At 51.7% G+C, this 20319-nt stretch overlaps 1 protein-coding gene across 8 annotated transcripts in view; it reads left to right on the forward strand.

The window, feature by feature from the left end:
* The window catches only part of MYO1B (myosin IB), a 140413-nt gene that overhangs the window by 63440 nt on the left and 56654 nt on the right, over nt 1-20319 (forward strand). For all 8 annotated transcript variants that reach the window (XM_036319790.1, XM_036319789.1, XM_036319786.1 and 5 more), the window contains 2 exons: nt 8158-8252; nt 18521-18625. In XM_036319790.1, the coding sequence (XP_036175683.1) occupies nt 8158-8252; nt 18521-18625 (200 nt within the window). The remainder of the gene's footprint in view (nt 1-8157; nt 8253-18520; nt 18626-20319) is intronic.

Here is a 20319-nt window from a genome sequence, read left to right on the forward strand (position 1 = left end):
CCCTGGGCAGGATGCTGCTGCCCCGGAGGGCTCCCTGCGGCTCCGCGCTCAGGGCACGGATTCAGAAGGAAGTTCTCAGCCACGCACAGCAGTGCCCTGCATCCAGGGAGCCGCCTCCAGGCCCGGGAGGCAGATGTTTCCTCCTTGCGATCCTATCTCCAGCCCTGTCTTTTCCTTCCTGGCGCACTGCAGCCTCTCGAGCCCCTTATCTGTTTCCTGAGGCCTGTCTCCAGTACCTGGCTTTTGCAACCCACCTTTGAAGAGGCCAGCCCGTCCCCTGTCAGTCTCCCCATCAGTCTCCAGGCCAGGGTGTTGACTGCTCCGAGACTCTCAGCCCGAGGGCCCTGGGTGTGGCTGATGGAGGAACTCCATTCGGGTTTTGATAATGACCAGGCGCACCGGGTTGGGAGGATTTGGGAATGTGGGTGAGCTCTAAATAAAATTCCTAAAGTCTTGAAAGAAGACGATGACCCCTTCAGAGCTCGTGGCTGTTTGAAATCAAGAGCTTCGCGTGTCAGTGCCGATACTGTAAGTAAAAGAAGTTCCTGGCTAGTCACACAGGATTTCTGTGGTTCCTTAAAACAGTGTAACACCCGTGAGCCGTTGTATATGAACCTCCAGAGGTGGGGTTTTTGTCCTCTCAGTGGTTATATTTGACGGTCAAGATTAAAAAATGTCTTTGAGTCATGTCATAAGAGAGCCGGTGTATACACTGAGCTTGATTCAGACAGTCTATGAAATTTCGCAGAAATACCGTGGAGTCCGTTTTTAGTAAACCAATCTAATTTTAAGCCTTTGTGTCTTTTTGACGTGTACTATTTTAAAACCCGGCTTTTGAGCTTTATTTGATGTTTTACTATTGTCATCAAAACACAGATGTCACCTTAAAATGATTAATCTCAGATGAGATGATTTCTGTTTTACAGGCGATAGAAAGAAGCCTTTTCAATTATGTGGCCAAAAGAAACCAATGTAGCTACTTAGGTTTGGGATAAAAGAATGTCTATGAACTTAGGAAATTTGGTGGGGATAAAATATTCTTAGAAGAAGAAGGGGTGCAGCTCATTTTGAAGATAGTTAAGCCTCACCTGCACTCTGCTATCAGTGAGGCCATGACGCGGGATGGCGTCCTTATGTTGCGATGGCAACGAGGGACTTCAGATGCATCAAGAGAAAAGCACAGTCATGTTTTTTTGACCAGTTGTTTTCGTCTGGAATATCCTTTTCTGTCTTATTTCCTTTCAGCCTGTTCATGTCTTTCTCTTTTAAGAGTGACTCCTGCAGGCAGCATTTAATTGGGTTTCACTTTTGTATCCATTCAACATTCTCTGCCCTGTAATTGGAGTATTTTATCCATCAACATTTAATGTAATTATCGAAGTGGTTGGATTTAGGTCTGCCATTTAATACTTTATTTTCTGTTTGTCTCTTCTGTGTCGGTTCCTCTTTTTCCTGCCTTCTTTTGAATTATTTGATTGATTATTTTTAGAATTTTACTATCTTTTAGTATGTAAAATATTGAAACCTTGCCGGTTAGGTCTGTTCACCACCTCCCTTTCCCCAGTTCTATTCTATATGTTTGTTTTCATATTCTTTCCTTTTTACTTCATCATGTACATTTTGACCATTGCAATTTATTTTGAAGGGAGACTCACTCCTGTGTTTTATCTTCCCTTGTTCCAGGGCTTGGGTTGTTAGGAATGCTTACAGTGTTGTGGCCCTGAGGAGATAACTGTATAGTTGTAAAGATATTAATTTTACCATATTTATATTGGCATAGGACATGAATGCAATAAACCTTTCCTGGATAAAAAGTTACAGTTATCTGTAATAAATAACTATAACGATTTTTTTTTTGAAGTTTTCCTTTAAGATGTGATAGGGTGAAGGAATGTTTGGTGGGAGGCATAACGCTAATTTATCAAGGTGACATTTCTCAAGTGGGTGAACGTTTTCTGCATTTTGCATATGAGACAATGATAAAGAAAGAGATAGCTACAACCAATGGACACAGACACTGGGGCGGTGGGGGCTTGCCTGGGGTGGGAATGCGGGGGGGGGGGGGTTAATTAGGGAAAAAGGAGACATATGTAACACTTCAGACAATAAAAAAATTAAATTAAAAAAGATATAGCTACAATAATATTTTACAAGGAAGGTCAACATCTGCTTTTCCTTAAAAACAAATAAGAAAGCAAGCAAACGAAACCCCCCAAGGTTACCGCGCAAAACACGCCACTCGTAATTTCTCCTTTTCCTTCTCTTCCATGTCCTCCTCCTGGGCCACATCAGCCCTCGACCGGGTTCAATATGAAGTTAGAAATCGGTGGAACACTTGGATGGTTAGAACGTTTAAAAAACACACAACACTTTTTTTGTTTTGTTACATAGCTTTGGAAACCCCCAGTTGTTAGGGCTGCCCCCGGGCTGGGAAGGAAAGACGTGGTGGAGATCTGTCGGTGGAGATCTGTCGGTGGAGATCTGTCGGTGGAGATCTGTCGGTGGAGATCTGTCGGTGGAGATCTATAGGTGGAGATCTGTTGGTGGAGATCTGTTGGTGGAGATATGTCGGTGGAGATCTGTAGGTGGAGATCTGTTGGTGGAGATCTGTAGGTGGAGATCTGTAGGTGGAGATCTGTTGGTGGAGATCTGTAGGTGGAGATCTGTAGGTGGAGATCTGTTGGTGGAGATCTGTTGGTGGAGATCTGTAGGTGGACATCTGTTGGTGGAGATCTGTTGGTGGAGATCTGTAGGTGGAGATCTGTTGGTGGAGATCTGTAGGTGGAGATCTGTAGGTGGAGATCTGTTGGTGGAGATCTGTAGGTGGAGATCTGTAGGTGGAGATCTGTTGGTGGAGATCTGTAGGTGGAGATCTGTAGGTGGAGATCTGTTGGTGGAGATCTGTTGGTGGAGATCTGTAGGTGGAGATCTGTTGGTGGAGATATGTTGGTGGAGATCTGTAGGTGGAGATCTGTAGGTGGAGATATGTAGGTGGAGATCTGTAGGTGGAGATCTGTTGGTGGAGATCTGTAGGTGGAGATCTGTAGGTGGAGATCTGTTGGTGGAGATCTGTAGGTGGAGATCTGTAGGTGGAGATCTGTAGGTGGAGATCTGTTGGTGGAGATCTGTAGGTGGAGATCTGTTGGTGGAGATATGTTGGTGGAGATCTGTAGGTGGAGATCTGTAGGTGGAGATCTGTTGGTGGAGATCTGTAGGTGGAGATCTGTTGGTGGAGATCTGTTGGTGGAGATCTGTTGGTGGAGATCTGTAGGTGGAGATCTGTTGGTGGAGATCTGTAGGTGTCAGTCGTGGATGAGAGAAGAGGGTTGAATTCCAACGCAGCGCTCCTGGGTGTGACATGAGAGGCGTGCTCTAGGGTGCAAGACGGAGGGGAAGGGGATCCGCTCCCATGTTGAGAGCTCTCGAAGGAAAAGCGTGAAATAGGAAGCTACAGGCGGTTACCTAAGTCCAGGAAAGGTGCCCGGACACACGTGCTCTGCCCGCCTCTCTGGCTGGTGGAGGTGACCAGCGGCAGGCCCTCGGGAGGCCAGCCGCTGCGGGAGTGCTTTCTCCGGCCGCCCGTGGGGGAGGGCCAGGGACTGGGCAGCCGGCCGTCCGGGCCGGGGGGGACGGGCGCTGTACCTGGTGCGCCGTGCTGTGGAGCATCGTGGCTTTGCAGTCAGTGAGGTGAGCTTGGGAAGGACGTGGCCGGGCGGCGGGCGCGGGCTTGGGGAGGGGCAGCCCTGCCAGTGCCCCGAGCCCCAGGAGGGCAGAGCCGCCGTGAGAGGAACAGTCCGGACAGAAGCAGGAGGGAGGAGGCGCGTGGGCAGCAGCTGGATGGTGTGGAACGGGCCGCCCCCTCTGCCCGGGCAGCACGTAGCAGAGGAGCCCACACCGAACCGCTCCGGCCTCGGAGCCACAGGTCGCTGGTGGCAGTGACCGTGGGTTGGGCACCTGCGGCTCCCGGGGAGCCGCCCTGAGCTGAGCTGGAAGGAGCACGTCCCAGGTCGGCCTGCCTGTCTCTGTTCCTAGCGCTCAGTGAGGGACAGGGGACGCGGGTGAACCCGCTCCGACGTGGCGAGCTAGGGCCCTGCGTGCCCCTTACGCCATCGTCACCGTGTGATAACACCGCTCATTTGTGTGTGTGGTCGATGACAGTGCTGATGTGTTCCAGGATAATGGGAAGCATATGGGTCGCAACTGTTTTGAAGTAAGAATGTCTGTAAAGTTTATTTAGGCTCCTCAATTACAGGGCGGGCGGGAGGCGGGCCTGTGGGTTCAGCGTGTGGTTACGTGTTGGCAGGGTGCTGGGCCAGGCTGATGCTGCCAGAGAGAAGGAACAGGATGGGGACGGGGCCTGTGTCTTCCTCTCTCTCTCTCTCTCTCTCTCTCTCTCTCCTTTCTTTCTTTGTTAATCCTCACCTGAGGATATTTTTACATTGATTTTTAGAGCGAGTGGAAGGGAGGGAGAGACAGAGAGAAACATCTAGGTAAGAGAGACACACCCCGACCAGGGCTGGGAGACCTGCAACCGGGTATGTGCCCTTGACCAGAATCGAACCCGAGACCCTTCAGTCCGCGGGCCAGCATTCTGTCCACTGAGCCAAACCAGCCAGGGCCTTCGGGTCTTTTCTTCAAGCAGTGACGTCAAGGCCAGTGTTTGCACAGACGGGTCGGATGGCATTACCCTGTGCTTGAGAGGGTGTGCCCGCAGGCCAGCCCCGTCTCCCCGGTGCTGGGCACTTTAATTTGGTGAGATTTCCTGGCAGTTTGAAATCAGGGCTCTCTCGAGTCCTGGAAGAAGAGCAATCCCTTTGAGCCTCTCTCTTAGATTCTAACATACTCTCCGCTTGATGAATTGTGCCCAGTTTTGGGGACAACAGTTAAGTATTTCTGTCTGTGACAGACAAGAGGAAGTAAGAGCTCAAGTTAGGTGTTTTGACTTTAAGTCAACCCATGGCAGGGTCCTGGTGACATGTGTGTGTGTCGGGGTGGGGGGGAGGGAGTTGGGGGGCATGCGTGCACACATGCACAGTCATATGTGGTTATTCCTTTGGGATCTAGCAATAGTCCCAGGAGCACGGGAAAAGGCCTGAGTTAACCAGCCCATGTGGAGGTGGGCGAGTGCATGGCTGGAAGTTCACTGGCATCGCCCCCGTGCAGTCTGCCTTCCCCCTGTGCGCCCATTATGACATTGTGCGAGGTGAAGGAGTGGAGGGGAGGGGCTAATTGGACGGTGGGCGGGGCTTCGTTCCCTGTGAAGGTCACAGGACGGGCTTTCCCGATTACCGCTCCTGGGGGGGCTCACTCCACACCCCGCAGGGGCTTCGGCAGCGCGTGGAGGGAACCCACCCATTCGTCCGTTCATGGCTTGGTCCTGGTGATGCCTGTTTCCTAGTCCCGATAGAAAGCAGGCCTGTTTCCCGAGGAGCGTGCACCTGGGAGGGGATCCGAGGGGCGCGTAACTGATCACAACGCGGAACGTTCACTGCATCATCGCAGCTCACCGATGTGGTCTGTTTCCCACTGGCACACGGATCAGCCCAAGTTCAGCCGGATGACTGCCTGGAGGCGGTGCCGGGCGCCAGCGTGGAGGATACCGTGTCACTGCGCTCAGGGAGTGGCCGCCCTGCGGCGAGAATGGGCATCTCGGGTCCCTCTCGGGCTCCGTCGAGGCATTTTCCCCAAGGAGGCGAACACGGCCTTCCCAGGGCTGTTGAAGGACGAAATCTGCTCCCGGCACATCGAAGGGGCCCAGTGAATTGTCGGTGTCAACGGCTCCATTCACTCTCGTTCGAAGGAAAGCCCCAGGGCTGGATGGCCAGGCCACAGGGTCCCGTCCGAACGTAAACCCTCCCTGTGTCCGGGCTTCTCCTGCCCCCAGCGCTCTCCGCGGGCACCCGTGGGTGGCCCGGCGCTACCCGCATGCAGAGGGCCGCCTGGGCCCAGAGCAGGGCCAGTGCCGGCTCCGCTGGTCCCACGCAGTGTGGCCTCACGTTTGGCCTCAGGTGCGTCATCTGTAAAGGGATCAGTGATGGTTTATTCACAGTGGTTTCGCTGTGATTTTTAAACGATTCCACGGGAAGGGCTTGGGGGCCGTGCTTGATGGTCACGGATGCTGTTTTAGCTCTGCCGGCTGTGTCTGGTGGCCACGCCCTCCTGCCTGCCCGCCCACAGCCCTCCGTGGCCCCCTCACCTCCGCTTCTCTTCCTGCTCAGCCCCTTTATCTCCGCACCTCTGTCCCTGACTCAGGGCCCTGCTTCAGGCCTTGATCCCCCAAGTTGCCTTCTGGCAACTTGCAGCTGCTCTGAAGTCCACCTTTGTTTCCACCTAAAAGCCTTTGTCCTGCTAATGCTCCTTCAGGCCTGGCCTTCCCGGGGTCCCCATTGGCTCTGCAGTGTTTCCCCATGATCCTCAGCTTTGTGCTAACTTGGTGGTGCCCTGTCCGTCTGTCTGTCTGCCTCCCCTTTTCCTTCATTCCCTTCATATCCCAGCCCTTCCTGACCCAGGCAGACTCGGGCGGACTCGCTGAGGGGTTAAGTGCAAGAGTTTTCCCTAATTAAGTGCACGTTGACAGCATGACGCTCCGTTAAGCTGGAGGGAGCGAAGGGCGTCCTGTTGGTGAATTTTGCGGAGGGGGGTCCACAGGAGGCCTGGCTGCCTGCCTTCCTCGACAGGCGGCCTTGGCCGTCCTCGGGGCTGGAACTGAAGGAGAGCCGAGGCAGAGCCGTGGCCCCGTTCGCCTGGGGGACCGTGCAGCTCCGTCACTGGTGGAGGCGGTGGGCCGGATGTAGCTCAGTGCTGGTGATATCAGCTACCGGTATTTGCGGCCATTTTTCTCACGTTGGAGCACATTTCTCCCTCATTCTTCTGGAACCAGTGAACCGCCCTGAAAGTCCCCGCAGTGTCCGGTAGGGACGTGCGATGTGACGGTTCCCTCCTGGGTCCCCTGAATCGCCCGGACGCCAACAAACGGAGCCATAAACAGCGCATGCGTTGCATAAAGCGTAGGTTAGAGACAAGACATCAGCGCCAGTTTGGTTCACGGGGAATGCACGGGGAAAGGTAACAAGGGCCACGCAGGGTGGATGTTACGTAAGACTTGGCAGGAAATGGAGTGGGAGGCCTCAGCGTTCTAGCTGAAGCACATCAACGGGCCTTGAAGTGGCCGTGGGTACATGTGATAACTGCATGATAGTGAGCTGCGTCCAAAGGTTACATGTGATGACATGTGATGACCATGTGCTAGTGAGCTGCATCCTAAGGTTACATATGGTGACATGTGATGACCATGTGCTAGTGAGCTGCATCCTAAGGTTACATATGGTGACATGTGATGACCATGTGATGGTGAGCTGCATCCTAAGGTTAGATGTGATGACATGTGATGACCATGTGATAGTGAACTGCATCGTAAGGTTACATGTGATGACCATGTGCTAGTGAGCTGCATCCTAAGGTGACATGTGATGACATGTGATGACCATGTGATAGCGAGCTGCATCCTAAGGTGACATGTGATGACATGTGATGACCATGTGATAGCGAGCTGCATCCTAAGGTGACATGTGATGACCATGTGCTAGTGAGCTGCATCCTAAGGTTACATATGGTGACATGTGATGACCATGTGACAGTGAGCTGCATCCTAAGGTTACATGTGATGGCATGTGATGACCATGTGATAGTGAACTGCATCCTAAGGTTACATGTGATGACATGTGATGACCATGTGCTAGTGAGCTGCATCCTAAGGTTACATATGGTGACATGTGATGACCATGTGACAGTGAGCTGCATCCTAAGGTTACATGTGATGACCATGTGATGGTGAGCTGCATCCTATGGTTACATGTGATGACATGTGATGACCATGTGATAGTGAACTGCATTGTAAGGTTACATGTGATGACCATGTGATAGTGAGCTGCATCCTAAGGTGGTTACATGTGATGACCACGTGATAGTGAGCTGCATCCTAAGGTTACATATCGTGACATGTGATGACCATGTGATGGTGAGCTGCGTCCTAAGGTTACATAAGATGACATGTGATGACCATGTGATAGTGAGCTGACCCTAAGGTTACATATGGTGACATGTGATGACCACGTGATGGTGAGCTGACCCTAAGGCCTTGTTTCCATCGCCCTGCAGCTTTGCTCTGTCGGATGAAGCCTACCGGTCCCTGCGAGATCAAGACAAGGACCAGTGCATTCTCATCACCGGGGAGAGCGGAGCCGGGAAGACAGGTAAGACCCCGGCCAGCCTCCCCCGCTCCGCTGGATGGCGAGTGCCCCGGGGGTGGCAGAGTGAGCACAGCCCGAGTGCGGTGCGGTCATCAGCACGAGGCTGTGCTGGGCCGCCGCTCGCTGGGCCGCCAGGCGCCTGTGCCACGGGCTCCGGGCCTCCGGGCTGCTTGCCTAAGGGAGGCCGGGGCCTCGGGGCTCCAGGAGGCTGCAGTACAGCGCCTCCCTGCGGGGAGGGGAGGCCAGGGAAGGCTGACTTCCTCGGAAACCCACAGAACTGAGATTTTTGTAGCTTAGATGGGCTGTCTATATTTCTAGTGGGATGATAAAGATTATGTGCAAAATGCTGCGGAACCAGATAGGAACCTCTGTATGTATTTTTTGGAGGGATTGTGCTGTTTTCCCTTGTGCTTGTAATAAAAGCAGTTTGTATGATTGATGGCCGGAGTGAGAGGTGATTCTGCCTGGGGCCTGGCGACCGGGAGAGGGTGGGGAGAGCTGCACTGGCGAGCGCACTCTGCAGGCTCCCCCTGCTGCCATCGGGTCTTCTCCGCGGAACTGAGGGCCCAGGAAGGAGGAGGGTGGTGAGGGAGATGGGGGCTGCCTGTCTGTTCCATCTTTAACATGCTCTCCTTTAAAATATAGTCGACAGAGGACGATGTGTTAGTTTCAGGTGTGCGTCCTAGTGATTCTGCCTGTATGAACCTCACGATGCGACCACCCCGACATGGCGTCACCACAGTCACCGTGCAGAGCTGTGCTATTACGGACTGCATCCCAGTGCTGGGTAGCACACCCCGTGGCTTCTGTACCGCGTGTTCTTGTGTTACAGCCGAGGCTGGCCGTTGGTCATTCCTGCTGGTTTGCCAAAGTGGGGTTTAAATGTTTCCACTTTCTTGGCTGTTTCGTTGTCAGATCAATAACCTTGGTTTCCACCTGCCCGGCGTGGCTCAGTGGTTGAGTGCCCACCTGTGAGTCAGGTCAGGGCACAGGCCCGGGTGGCAGACTCCATCCCCAGTAGGGGGCGTGCAGGAGGCAGCCTATCAATGGTTCTCTCTCATCACTGATGTTTCTCTCTCTCCCTCTCCCTTCCTCTCTGAAATCAATAAAAATAACAACACAAGAATAAACGGTTGCACCCCCTCACAAGTGTACACCTACGTGTGCCCCGCCCCGTGCTTTCGGAGGGTCTGATTGTACCCATTTGTTCCTGAGCGAGTCATCGGATGTGGGCTGTGGTCACTGGTTTGGATGCATTTCGGCGGTTCCTCATCTCGGGAACATATGCGCCAAGAAGACAGCGCAGCCACTAATTGGCCACGTCAGCGACCTCCTCCTTCTGGGAGAGTCAGACCATTTGCTTCCTCGTGGAGGGAGTGCCCGTCTCCTGTTGGCTGTGGATCTGCCTGATGGAAAGACTGAGGGGGGGTGGCTGGGACCGGTTCAGGGGGTTGGCATTCATTCTTTTCTTTTTTTGGTTCCTCTTTTGTTTTGTTCATCCTCACTGGAGGATACTTTTCCCATTGATTCTTAGAGAGAGTCAGGGGAGAGAGGAGAGAGAGAGAGAAACATTGATGTGAGAGAGCCACATCAATTGGTTGCTTCACACTCGTGCCCCCACTGGGGTGGGGAACCTGCAACCAGGGTATATGCCCTTGACTGGAATCGAACCCCTAGCCCTTGGGTTTGTGGGCCGACATTTATCGAGGGCCCCGGATGTGCTAGCACTTTGCCTATCATACCTCTTTTCAAGAAGAATCGTTACTGATAGCTTAACCCTTTGCGGTCCAATTTTATTTTTGGAATTCAAACAGTCTGGTCCAAATTAATTGACGTGATTGAATGTTGAACCAGTTTGCAGTGTCGACCTCAGCCTCGACGTTGGACCTGCTCCTAGCATCTGGTCTGTCGAGTCAGCCTCGACGTTGGACCGAAAAGGGTTAAAGCACCACGTGGTAGCAGAGGGTTTACTTTATAAGAAGTGATTGTTTCACTGGGTTGTGAGCCCCCCGTGGTAGCTGATGCTGTCATTGGTCTTCCATGCTGGAGACACTCGTACCTGCAGGGTATGTGCTGGGACACGCGGGGAGACGTGTGGGCGCGTGGGGTTCTTTGGGGCCTGTTTATTTCAGTTTTGCTGTGCTGAATAAAACATTCATTATGGCCCGGCCGGTGTGGCTCAGTGGTCGGGCATTGACCTATGAACCAGGAGAACATAGTTCAATTCCTGGTCAGGGCACAGGCCCGGGTTGCAGGCTCGATCCCCAGTGTGGGGCGTGCAGGAGGCAGCCGATCCATGATTCTCCTGCATCATGGATGTGTCCATAACAGTGCCCACGGCTGCTCTAGGCAGTGCGCTCACAGTTTTCTGCTGTGGATGCCCAGCGTTTGCAGAACACGACTTAGGCACTGATGGGGGCGGGGAGGCGGGACATGCGGGGGCCATCACCACGCGATTCCGAGGACATCAGAAGAAATCTGTGGGCCTGGGAAGACGATCCTGACGTCGGGAAACACTATACATTATGTGGTTCCTAACTTTACAGTTGCATCGGCTCCTAAGCACTCCCCAGCCATCTGCTGACGGGTTTAGGGGCCGCCTGCCTCGCTCAGGAAGGCCGTTAGTTCGGAGCCCCAGGAGCTGCCTGCGTGCCAGCTGCCGAGCGCCCTGCCTGTCGGCGACCGGGGCGTCGCAGGCTCACTGCGGCTGCAGCATCACGCGTGTTCGGGGCGGCGCACCTCGCCGGGAGAGCTGAGCGGACGCAGGGCAGGATGTGCCGAGCTGCGTTTTGTTTCTTCCCCACCCGAGCAAGGCCCCTCGGGCCCGCGTGTCTTATGGGGATCACCAGAGCGCCCGTGGGCCAGCTTTCCGAAGCAAGGCCCCTCGGGCCCGCGTGTCTTATGGGGATCACCAGAGCGTCCGTGGGCCAGCTTTCCGAAGCAAGGCCCTCCTGTTGAGTGGCAGCTCCGTGAAAACCTGGCCCGTCGCGACCGCCTCGGCGTAGAGGCTGCGCTGCTCGCGCCGGGACCCGTGCTCTGTCCCCGAACAGCCCCGGGGCGGCTGCCTGCGGTCGGTGTGGAGCACGTCGACCTGAGGCCTCAGGACTGAGGGGCTCTTCCAGGCTGCAGCGTCCAGTCTCATTGCACACCAGCAGGCCTCGTTGGCTCAGCAATCTCATTCTTTTTATTTTTTAATCTTTATTGTTGAAAGTATTACAGATGTCCCCCTTTTTCCCCACTGACCCCTCCTAGCCCGCCCCCTCCCCCGCCCCAGGCCTTCACCACCGTATTATTTGCACACAAGGTCTTCGGTTGATCCATTTCCACCCCCCCTCCCACCCTCCCCCGCCTTCCCTCTGAGATCCCTCGGTCTATTCCATGCTTCCATGTCTCTGGATCCACTCCGTTCAGCAGTTTATTTTGTTCATTAGATTCCACCTATGAGTGAGATCATGTGATGCTTGTCTTTCTGACTCAGCAGCCTCATTCTTTAGGAAACTGGGCCACCTGCTCTGGGCAAGTGTGGTCCCTAGAAAGCTTTCGGCATCTTAACCGAGGAGGGAGGGAGGGGTACAAGTAGATACACGTGTCAGGATGTGCGTGTGCGTAGATGAGTGGTTCTCGCTATACGCTCTCCGACCTGTATCATATACGTCTTACGTGATCTGTGTGTGATGTGTATGTTCCACGGATCTATGAGTGCAGACACGGACACCTGTTAACTCCCGGATAAATCTATCAGCTGCTCTGTGAAGAGAACTCAGAAGAAGCCTTGCTTATATTCACATCGTTCGTTTGTTGTTCTGTTTGGACTTCGTGACTGAGTGCCTGTGGGGCTTCTTCACGAACGTGCGTAGGTTTTGATATCTTAGCGGTGAGATTCCCAGCCTTTTGTGCTAATGGCGCAAATGACTTTCATCGAAATATTCCTCTTCCATTTCTTGTTCCCCCATTGCTATTCCACAAGGCTTTCTTTCATAAAAATATTACACAATTATATGATTAGGTAATCCTATATAATAAAAGCCTAATATGCAAAGCCACCAAATGGCGGAACAACCGGTCGCTCTGATGTGCACTGACCACCATGGGGCAGACACTCAATGCAGAAACTGCCCCCAGCTCGCAGGCCCCAGGCCAGCTAAGGCAGGTGCCAGCAGGGCCCTCCATTGCTCCGCCAGTCGACCCACAGATTGGCCCTGATCACCGGCCAGGCCTAGGGACCCTACCCATGCACAAATTTCCTGCACCGGGCCTCTAGTAATTATGTAATTACATATATTATTCCCAGCCTAGTACGAGGTACCAGAGAATTCAGAGTTAAATTAGTTATAATTCTTGCCTTATCAGGAATTTAAAATCCCCAGAACCATAAACCATCCCTATCACCCCTTTCCACTCCTTGTAGAAATGAGTTCTGATCTACATATTCCGCTCTAGTGGCATTTCTTACAGGACATTTGTCTATTAGTGCAGTGTATTCGGTTAAACCCTAGAGATTCTACCATTTTCCAGTTAGAAGAGATTTTGACTTCAAAGACTTCATCTTTTGTCTGTCTGATTGTTGATGAATCCTAAGTTACATTCAAACATAAATGTACATCTGTGAAGTATCTATCAGTTAGAGAAATGACAGACTAAGAATTGATTCTGAGCAATACTATTGCATCTAGCCACCCCCTCCCCCCTTGCCTTTTACAGTACAGCCCTCGTGCCTTATTTTATAACTGGACGTTTGTACTTCTTAATCCCCTTCCCCTTTTGCCAATTTTAAATGCCAGTGTTTTTATGTCTAAAATGGCAGTGCTTTTCAGACTTTTGAGTACACGTGAAGAGTACCTGTTAGTCTCAAATGGAGCCATTTCATACCCTTACAGTACACATGAGCGACATTGTCATTGAGAATGTGACAGCTGGATTAATATAGTCATAAAGTATCACTTTGGGAAATGCGTACAATTTTATGCTGTGACTGCGAAGGTCATCTTTACTTGGTCCCTATAATAGTCAACATAATTCAAAACCTAGACTTGGAAATGTGGAGGATGATAATTAGTGATTCTCCTCAGAAATAGAGTGTTTTTTATTCATACATAGTTTTACATAAAGTTTTGATTTGGAAAAATATCTAAACCTTTAAATAAAAGTTCAAATTTATTTGGACTTTAGTCGGGGAGAACTAGCAGGAGGTAGAGGAGAAAGCTTTGTGAGGTCACTTTTGCTTCCCGTGTCCGGCATGATGCAACATCATGAAAACAGTCTTCTGAACCATGTTGGGTCTTGCAGCTTATCTTTCCGGGCTTACTCCTTTCTCTAAAGAAATTAATATCTCACGAACTACTTAAGGCAGAGACCCAGCGTTGTGTCAGGAAAACAATTATGAGTTGTCTCCTTTAGACAGTGAGTCTTTGTTTGGGAGAAAATGACTCTTAATCCTGGCTTCCAAAAATAAATTATTAAAACGAGCCCAGTATTAGAGTTCTTGAAGGTAGTTAAGAATCTGAACACAGAAATTTTTTTAGAGAACTTAGATATAAGTATCCTTGAGCTGTATTTAAAAATTACATCTGACTTACTTAAACGATTTTATTATTTTATTTTTAACAGGTTTTTATTTATTTTAGAGAGAGAGGAAGGGAGAGGGGGAGAGAGAGAAAGAGAGAGAGAGAGAGAGAAACAGGGATTTGAGAGAGAAAGACTGGTTGGTTGCCTTCTGTACGCATCCCAGCTGGGGATTGAACCTGCAGCCTGGATGTGTGCCCTGAGTGGGAACCGAACCAGCGACCTCTTGGTGCGTGGGACAGCATTCAGCCAACGGAGCCACACTGGCAGGGCTTAAATGATTTTAAAGTTAGTAAAAGTGATTCGTAATTTCAATATAACTTAACCCACGTTTATATCTCAGCAGATATTGTGGGTTTGCATTTATGTACAATTTAACAGCCACCTGCTATAAGTCAAGTTCAAATTCTAAAGATCTGTTCCTGATGCCTTTTTTTAAATCAGCAGTGATCCTAAGAGAACTGTTTCCATTTTATTTTGTCCATTAAAAGGTCTCTGAGATGCCACATTAATTTCAGCAGCCACCAGAGTTGACCCCCTCTCCCCCCATGGCATTTTGTCCCTGGAATCCATCCTGGGCCAGAAAAGGGTTTCCAGAGACCTCAGTGGTCACTTATCTGACGTGTGAGGCGTGGGGCCATAGTGAGCTCCGTAATCACTGAAATAAACGAACAGCCTGACCTGGACTTTTAATACAATTTGTTAACTTATCTAAAAGAAAGCACCTTTTCATTGAAAGTGTGTGTGTGTGTGTGTGTGTGTGTGTGTGTGTGTTACACCAGTTTTTGGGACAGTTACTTTGCCTATAAAGGCTTTCAGTCTTCTAATAGTATAATGGATAGAAAGATAGGCGACATTTTCAGGTCAAGAAAAGAGAATACACCTAAGTGAAGATGTAGATGGGAATGGGGGCAAAGAATGCCGCTAGGAATGCAGAGGAAGAGGAAGAGAGTCTGGGGGTTGCTTCAGAGGCCAAGCTGCAGAGTTGGGGTGGGAGGGTGATTCAGGGGAGTGGGAGGCCAGATATCACAGGGCGTTAGGAATTGGCTGGGAAGGCAGCCTTGCCTGAACTTGAAAGCTAGAAAGCCTAGAAAGAAAATTCCTCGCCCTAACCAGTTTGGCTCGGTGGATAGAGCGTCAGCCTGCGGACTCAAGGATCCCAGGTTCGATTCCGGTCAAGGGCATGTACCTGGGTTGCGGGCACATCCCTAGTAGGGAGTGTGCAGGAGGCAGCTGATCGATGTTTCTCTCTCATCGATGTTTCTAACTCTCTATCCCTCTCCCTTCCTCTCTAAAAAATCAATAAAATATATTTTTTTTTAAAAAAAGAAAATTCCTCAAGTAACCAGAAGAAGAGTTCCAGTTTGGATTGGTGGATAGAGGGACATGTGGCACCAAGAAGTCAAAAAATATAACAGATAATAGAGCCTTGACCAGGTAGCTCAATTGATTGGAGCACCATCCCGTACACCAAAGGGTTTGATTCCTGGTCAGGGCACACACCTATGTTGGGGGTTCTATCCCTGGGGGGCGCTTACAGGGGCAGCTGATAGGTGTTTCTCTCCCATATCAATGATTCTCTCTCTCCTCCTCTCTCACTGAAATAATAAAGACATATCCTCATCTGAGGATTAAAAAATGTAGTAGAATATAAACTCTTTGTCCATAACTGAGGTCAGGTTGGCCTGAACTGGGCAACAGCAGTATGTACGTACACGTTACCAGCTTTTAGGTGAACCCTGAGGACAATGGGAAGTGTCACCCAGGCCCCTTACACAGTGGGGGGTGGGGGGGGGTGTTAAGGGACAGCACCCTTTGGAGAAAGGGCCTTGCGAAGATGACAAGACCTGTTCCTGGCATTGCCAAGGTGACAAGGCAGACATTTCTCGATTACCGTCTTTAAAGGTGACAGCAGAAACCAGCCGTCACAGACCACCACAGGAGCTGTGTGGACCCCTGGCATTAGACCGAAAGCAAACTGCAGGGAGACCGACCTCCAGCCAGTGCAGAAGTGCCCCGTCTCCCCCCACAGCTCCCAGGCTCCGCGCGATGGTTTGCTTCCCTGCACCACACCTGCCAGCCCTCCAGAAGGAGTCACCTGAGGCCTTGGGGACTTCAGGGACCTGCGTACATGCTTGGTGCTCATTGGTTCCTGTTAGTGACTTGGGGTTTGCTCAGAGGCTAAAGCAGCAATGTTCAACCGGTGGGCTGCCAGAATTTTTAGAACAGGCGATGCCTGACTGCTTAGTGAGGGGCACGGACCTCTGTTCTCTTCGATGGTCAGATACAAAAACGATGACACAACCATAGCCGTCCGGCGTGAATGCCCCGCCTTGAACCATAAGTGTATAGGTTATACAGCAGAGTTGCATCTCCTTGGTCACGTTGCGTAAGAAGGTTGCGTCTGATGGGTTAATTCTGGGCACCAGAGGTCCTTCTGTGCCAGAATTCGAATGTGAGGCTGCATCTGACTGGTTAATTCTGGGTACCAGAAATTCTTAAATCAGGTATAGGCACCTGAGTTTTTAAAAAGTCACTTTGGAGCAAAAAGGGTGGGTAATTACTATTTTTTTTTTTTTTTTTTTTTGGTAAATTAATCCAAATTATACCTATTTTTTGTCAGACCGGCCAAAAATATATTTGTTGGTGTGCCGTAGAGCTTTAGTAATTAGCTTACGTGTGCCAGGATATGAGAAAGGTTGGAAATCGTTGCCCTAATGCGAGTGTGTGGGCCATGTGCCCAAGTGGCATTCCAGTTCATTTATTCTCGTCAGCAGCAGGACGTGGGCTGGAAGCCACCTGCAGGTGCGTGCAGTGTCGAGATTGGCCCCTCATCCTCAGAGTCGAGGTGCCCTCCCTCCCCTGGGAAGGCGCTCCTGTTCGGGGACCAACACTGAGCAGAGCCTGGAGAGAAAGCCGACTTGGGGGTTGGTTTCCTTGCAGCTGGCAGAGGCTTCCTCCCGCCGGCACCAGCAGCGGGCGGTTCCCAGAGCCTGAATGCGGAGCATGAGCGTGGGCAGCTCAGCCAGAAGCACCTTCCAGGCAGCTGGGCCTGGGGAAGGCACACACTAGGTCCTTTCCCAGAGTTCCGTGGTGCGCGCGACCCTCCAGGAAGCGCTGTACAGAAGGGACCCTGTTTTGCTCCTTCTGACTCACGGTGCACACCCCACCCCGGCGCATCCACGTTAGAGCTCCCTTCCCGGAACACCTGTGAACATTTCTGGGAGCTCAGTATTGACGGGGTCAGGTTCCCCCTAGCCGCTTTGACTTCGTGGTTAGAGCGTCGGCCTGTGGGCCCAAGGGTTGAGGGTTCAATTTCTGGTCCAGGGCTCAGACCTTGAGTGGACACTCCATCCCTGGCCCTGGTTGGGGGCACTTGCCAGAGGCAACCGATCGATGTGTCTCTCTCACATCAGTGTTTCTCTCTCCCCCTCCCCCCTCCCTTCCCGTCTCTCTAACCATCAGTGGGAGCATATCCTCGGGTGAGGATTGAAAGAAAGGATCTCTAGGGGCCGGTGAAGAGGGGTCATGGCTGAGAGGCGTGGGAGGACGAACCCACCGGAAGCCAGTTGTGTCCACCTGTGAGCCCAGAACCCTCCGAATGCGTCCGGCGTCTGCTCTTTCTCACCAGCTCACCTTTCCGAGCTCCCAGTGAGCTGTACCCACCACCGAGCCTGGGAGGGCTGTTTCCTGTCACCGGACCCGTAGATCAGCTGCTCAGCTTTTCAATTGAGTTGAAGAGTCGTTTATTTAGTCTAATTGTGAGCAAACCCGTTTGATTTAGAACAGTTCTTTAAACATTTGTAAATATCTTTGGTAAGGATACCCAGGTTACCAAGCTACGTTGGGCTTGAATCAACTTGTATGATAGAGTCATTTTATGTGAACGGCCGCTTTAAGGGATTTTGTGGGCGATGTCACTCAGCAGATTGTTTAGCGGCCCAGGGATAACCTTTAAGCACAGTTCCCGTTATAGCTGAATTCATGTCATGTTGTTGAATAGAAAGGACAAATACTTTAAAAGACTAGGGGCCCGGTACACGAAATTCGTGCACTCAGGGGCAGGGGGATCCCCCAGCCTGGCCTGTGCCCTCCTCACGGTGTGGGAGCCCGCGATCGATGGCCCCAAAGCGGTAGGCCGGAGTCGGGGGTCCCTCCTCCACGTGAGGCGGCAGAGACATCGGGACCGGCCTCCTCCGTGCTGCATGGAGCCTTGGGACCCCCAGACCTCGCCGTGCGGAGCGGCCGCCGGGCCCCGCCTCCACTGTGCGCACAGCCATCTTGTGACCGCGTGAGGGCATCGCGGTGTCGGTGTGACGACCACCTAGGCCAGTGGTCGGCAAACTGCGGCTCGCGAGCCACACGGGGCTCTTTGGCCCCTTGAGTGTGGTTCTTCCACAAAATACCAACTTCTGCACATGGGCCACGAAGTTTCAATCGCACTGTACGTGCGCGCCCGCACATGCTATTTTGTGGAAGAGCCACACTGAAGGGGCCAAAGAGCCGCATGTGGCTCGCGAGCCGCGGTTTGCCGACCATGGACCTAGGCTGTTATTAGTATAGATTTCCAAGGCATTATGTACTCCCAGGTATAGAGGCATTTGAAACACTATTGGTGGATTTTGTCTTTCCACTTTCTTCCCTCTAAATGTTTTTTTTTAATTTTAATTTCAGCCTAATTTGTTAACATGGCTTCTTTTCACCCACAGAGGCCAGCAAGCTTGTCATGTCGTACGTGGCGGCCGTGTGTGGGAAAGGGGCGGAAGTCAATCAAGTCAAGGAGCAGCTTTTACAGTCCAACCCGGTCCTGGAAGGTAGGCCTCTCTGTGCACGTGTGGTTGGCTCGGCGTGGACGCGGGGTTGGTGCACGTGGACTGGGGTCCGGTTTTCAGGGCACTCGATCCCGGGGTTACAGGCACGCTGATGGGAATCCCTGCTCTAGAGAGTTGTTTGGTTCAACCCTTTGTTCAAAGCCGTAGACGGTCAAGATTTAACGTGTTTAATGCAGGGCTGCTTTGGGGTTGGGGGTACCCCCAGCGTAGGGGTTACTCCCCATTGTCAGGCCTCGCCCTCTTCTTCCTCTTTATCACAAGGAGATGCCATGCGTCCTTATCCCCCAGATGTTGGAATAAGAGTCACAAAAATACCCTGACTTTGTGAAAAGCGGAGACTGGCACATCTATTCTGTTGTTACTGATCTTTCTTTCCCCCGAGTAACGTAACAAATAAAGAAGCTGTTGTGGGAAGTGCCATATCTTCCTTATTCCAGTATTTGACTTGTGTAGTCCCTGTTTTTTGCCTTGAAGGTCGGGGCCTGCCCATGTTGTTCCGTGTCTGTGTTTTTGTGTGAGGAATGCCGCGGTCTAAAGGAGCCGCTCCGCGGACGCTGTAGTTGGCCTCTGTGATTAGGATCTGGCCCTTGCGCCGATGGTGCTCGAAGCGGGGCCCCGGGCAGGAAACGGGAGGAAGGCCTCTGTGGGCATGCGCCATCTCGTATGGGAACGCTTCGCTTCCCAGCTGGAGCTGCTCCTGGAAATGAACATCTAGAACAATGCTCTTAGAAAAACAATTGCGGAATGTGTCTCAAGTGTCTGAGGGAGCCCTTGTCTTTGGGCCTGTGGCTCACAGTCAAAGACGCCAGTGTTCGGAGCTGGGTTCAGCAATGTGCAACTCAGACGTGTTTGATGAAAAGAGGGTTTATGGCTTGCAAAGGCCGCCCTGAATAAAGTTTTTTTGAAGCAATTCCTTCACTTGCCCTTGACCTTCAAGCCACAACACACGGCCTTTCATGCATCGGCATCTGGAGCTGGACTTCGGGGCCGCGCAAGTTGGTTCACTTGGCACCTCGACGTGGCCACACCCACCAGGAAGGACTACCCTGTGAAAACCCCAAATTATGTCCTGGTCCTCACGACCCCTGGGGATCCCTGGGCCGGCACTCACCCTTCTCAAGGTCGCGTTTATTACCTTCCGGCCTTTCAGCGGGGATGGACGTGGGATGGAAAGGTGGACTTCAGCATCCTTTCTGGAGGTTTCCTGTGTCAGGTTTCCTTGCTCCGTGTAGCACCTGTTTGCTTCGTGTTAAAGGGAGAATTGGTGTCAGGGGATCCGCCACGCCACACTCATCCCACGCTGTGTCTCTGCCCTGAGAACTGCCCTGTTGACTTTATGAAGGAGGACTGAGGTCTGAGTCTTAACCTAGGAGGACTCACCTTTTTTAAAAAAATAATCAGAAACATTTAAAAAAACCAACGAATGTGCCCTGGCCAGTTTTGCTCAGTGGATAGAGCATCAGCCTGTGGACTGAAGGGTCCCGGGTTCGATTCCGGTCAGGGGCACATGCCTGGATTGTGGGCTCAATCCCCATAGCGGGCATGCAGGAGGCAGCTGATCAGTGATTCTCTCTCATCATCATTGATGTTTCTATCTCTCTCTCCCTCTCCCTTCCTCTCTGACCTCAATGAAAATGTAATTTAAACAATAAAAATAAAAAGCCAGCTAATGTGAA

This window comes from Myotis myotis, unplaced genomic scaffold, assembly GCF_014108235.1.
Source record: "Myotis myotis isolate mMyoMyo1 unplaced genomic scaffold, mMyoMyo1.p scaffold_m19_p_8, whole genome shotgun sequence".
Taxonomy (NCBI): Eukaryota; Metazoa; Chordata; class Mammalia; order Chiroptera; family Vespertilionidae; genus Myotis; species Myotis myotis.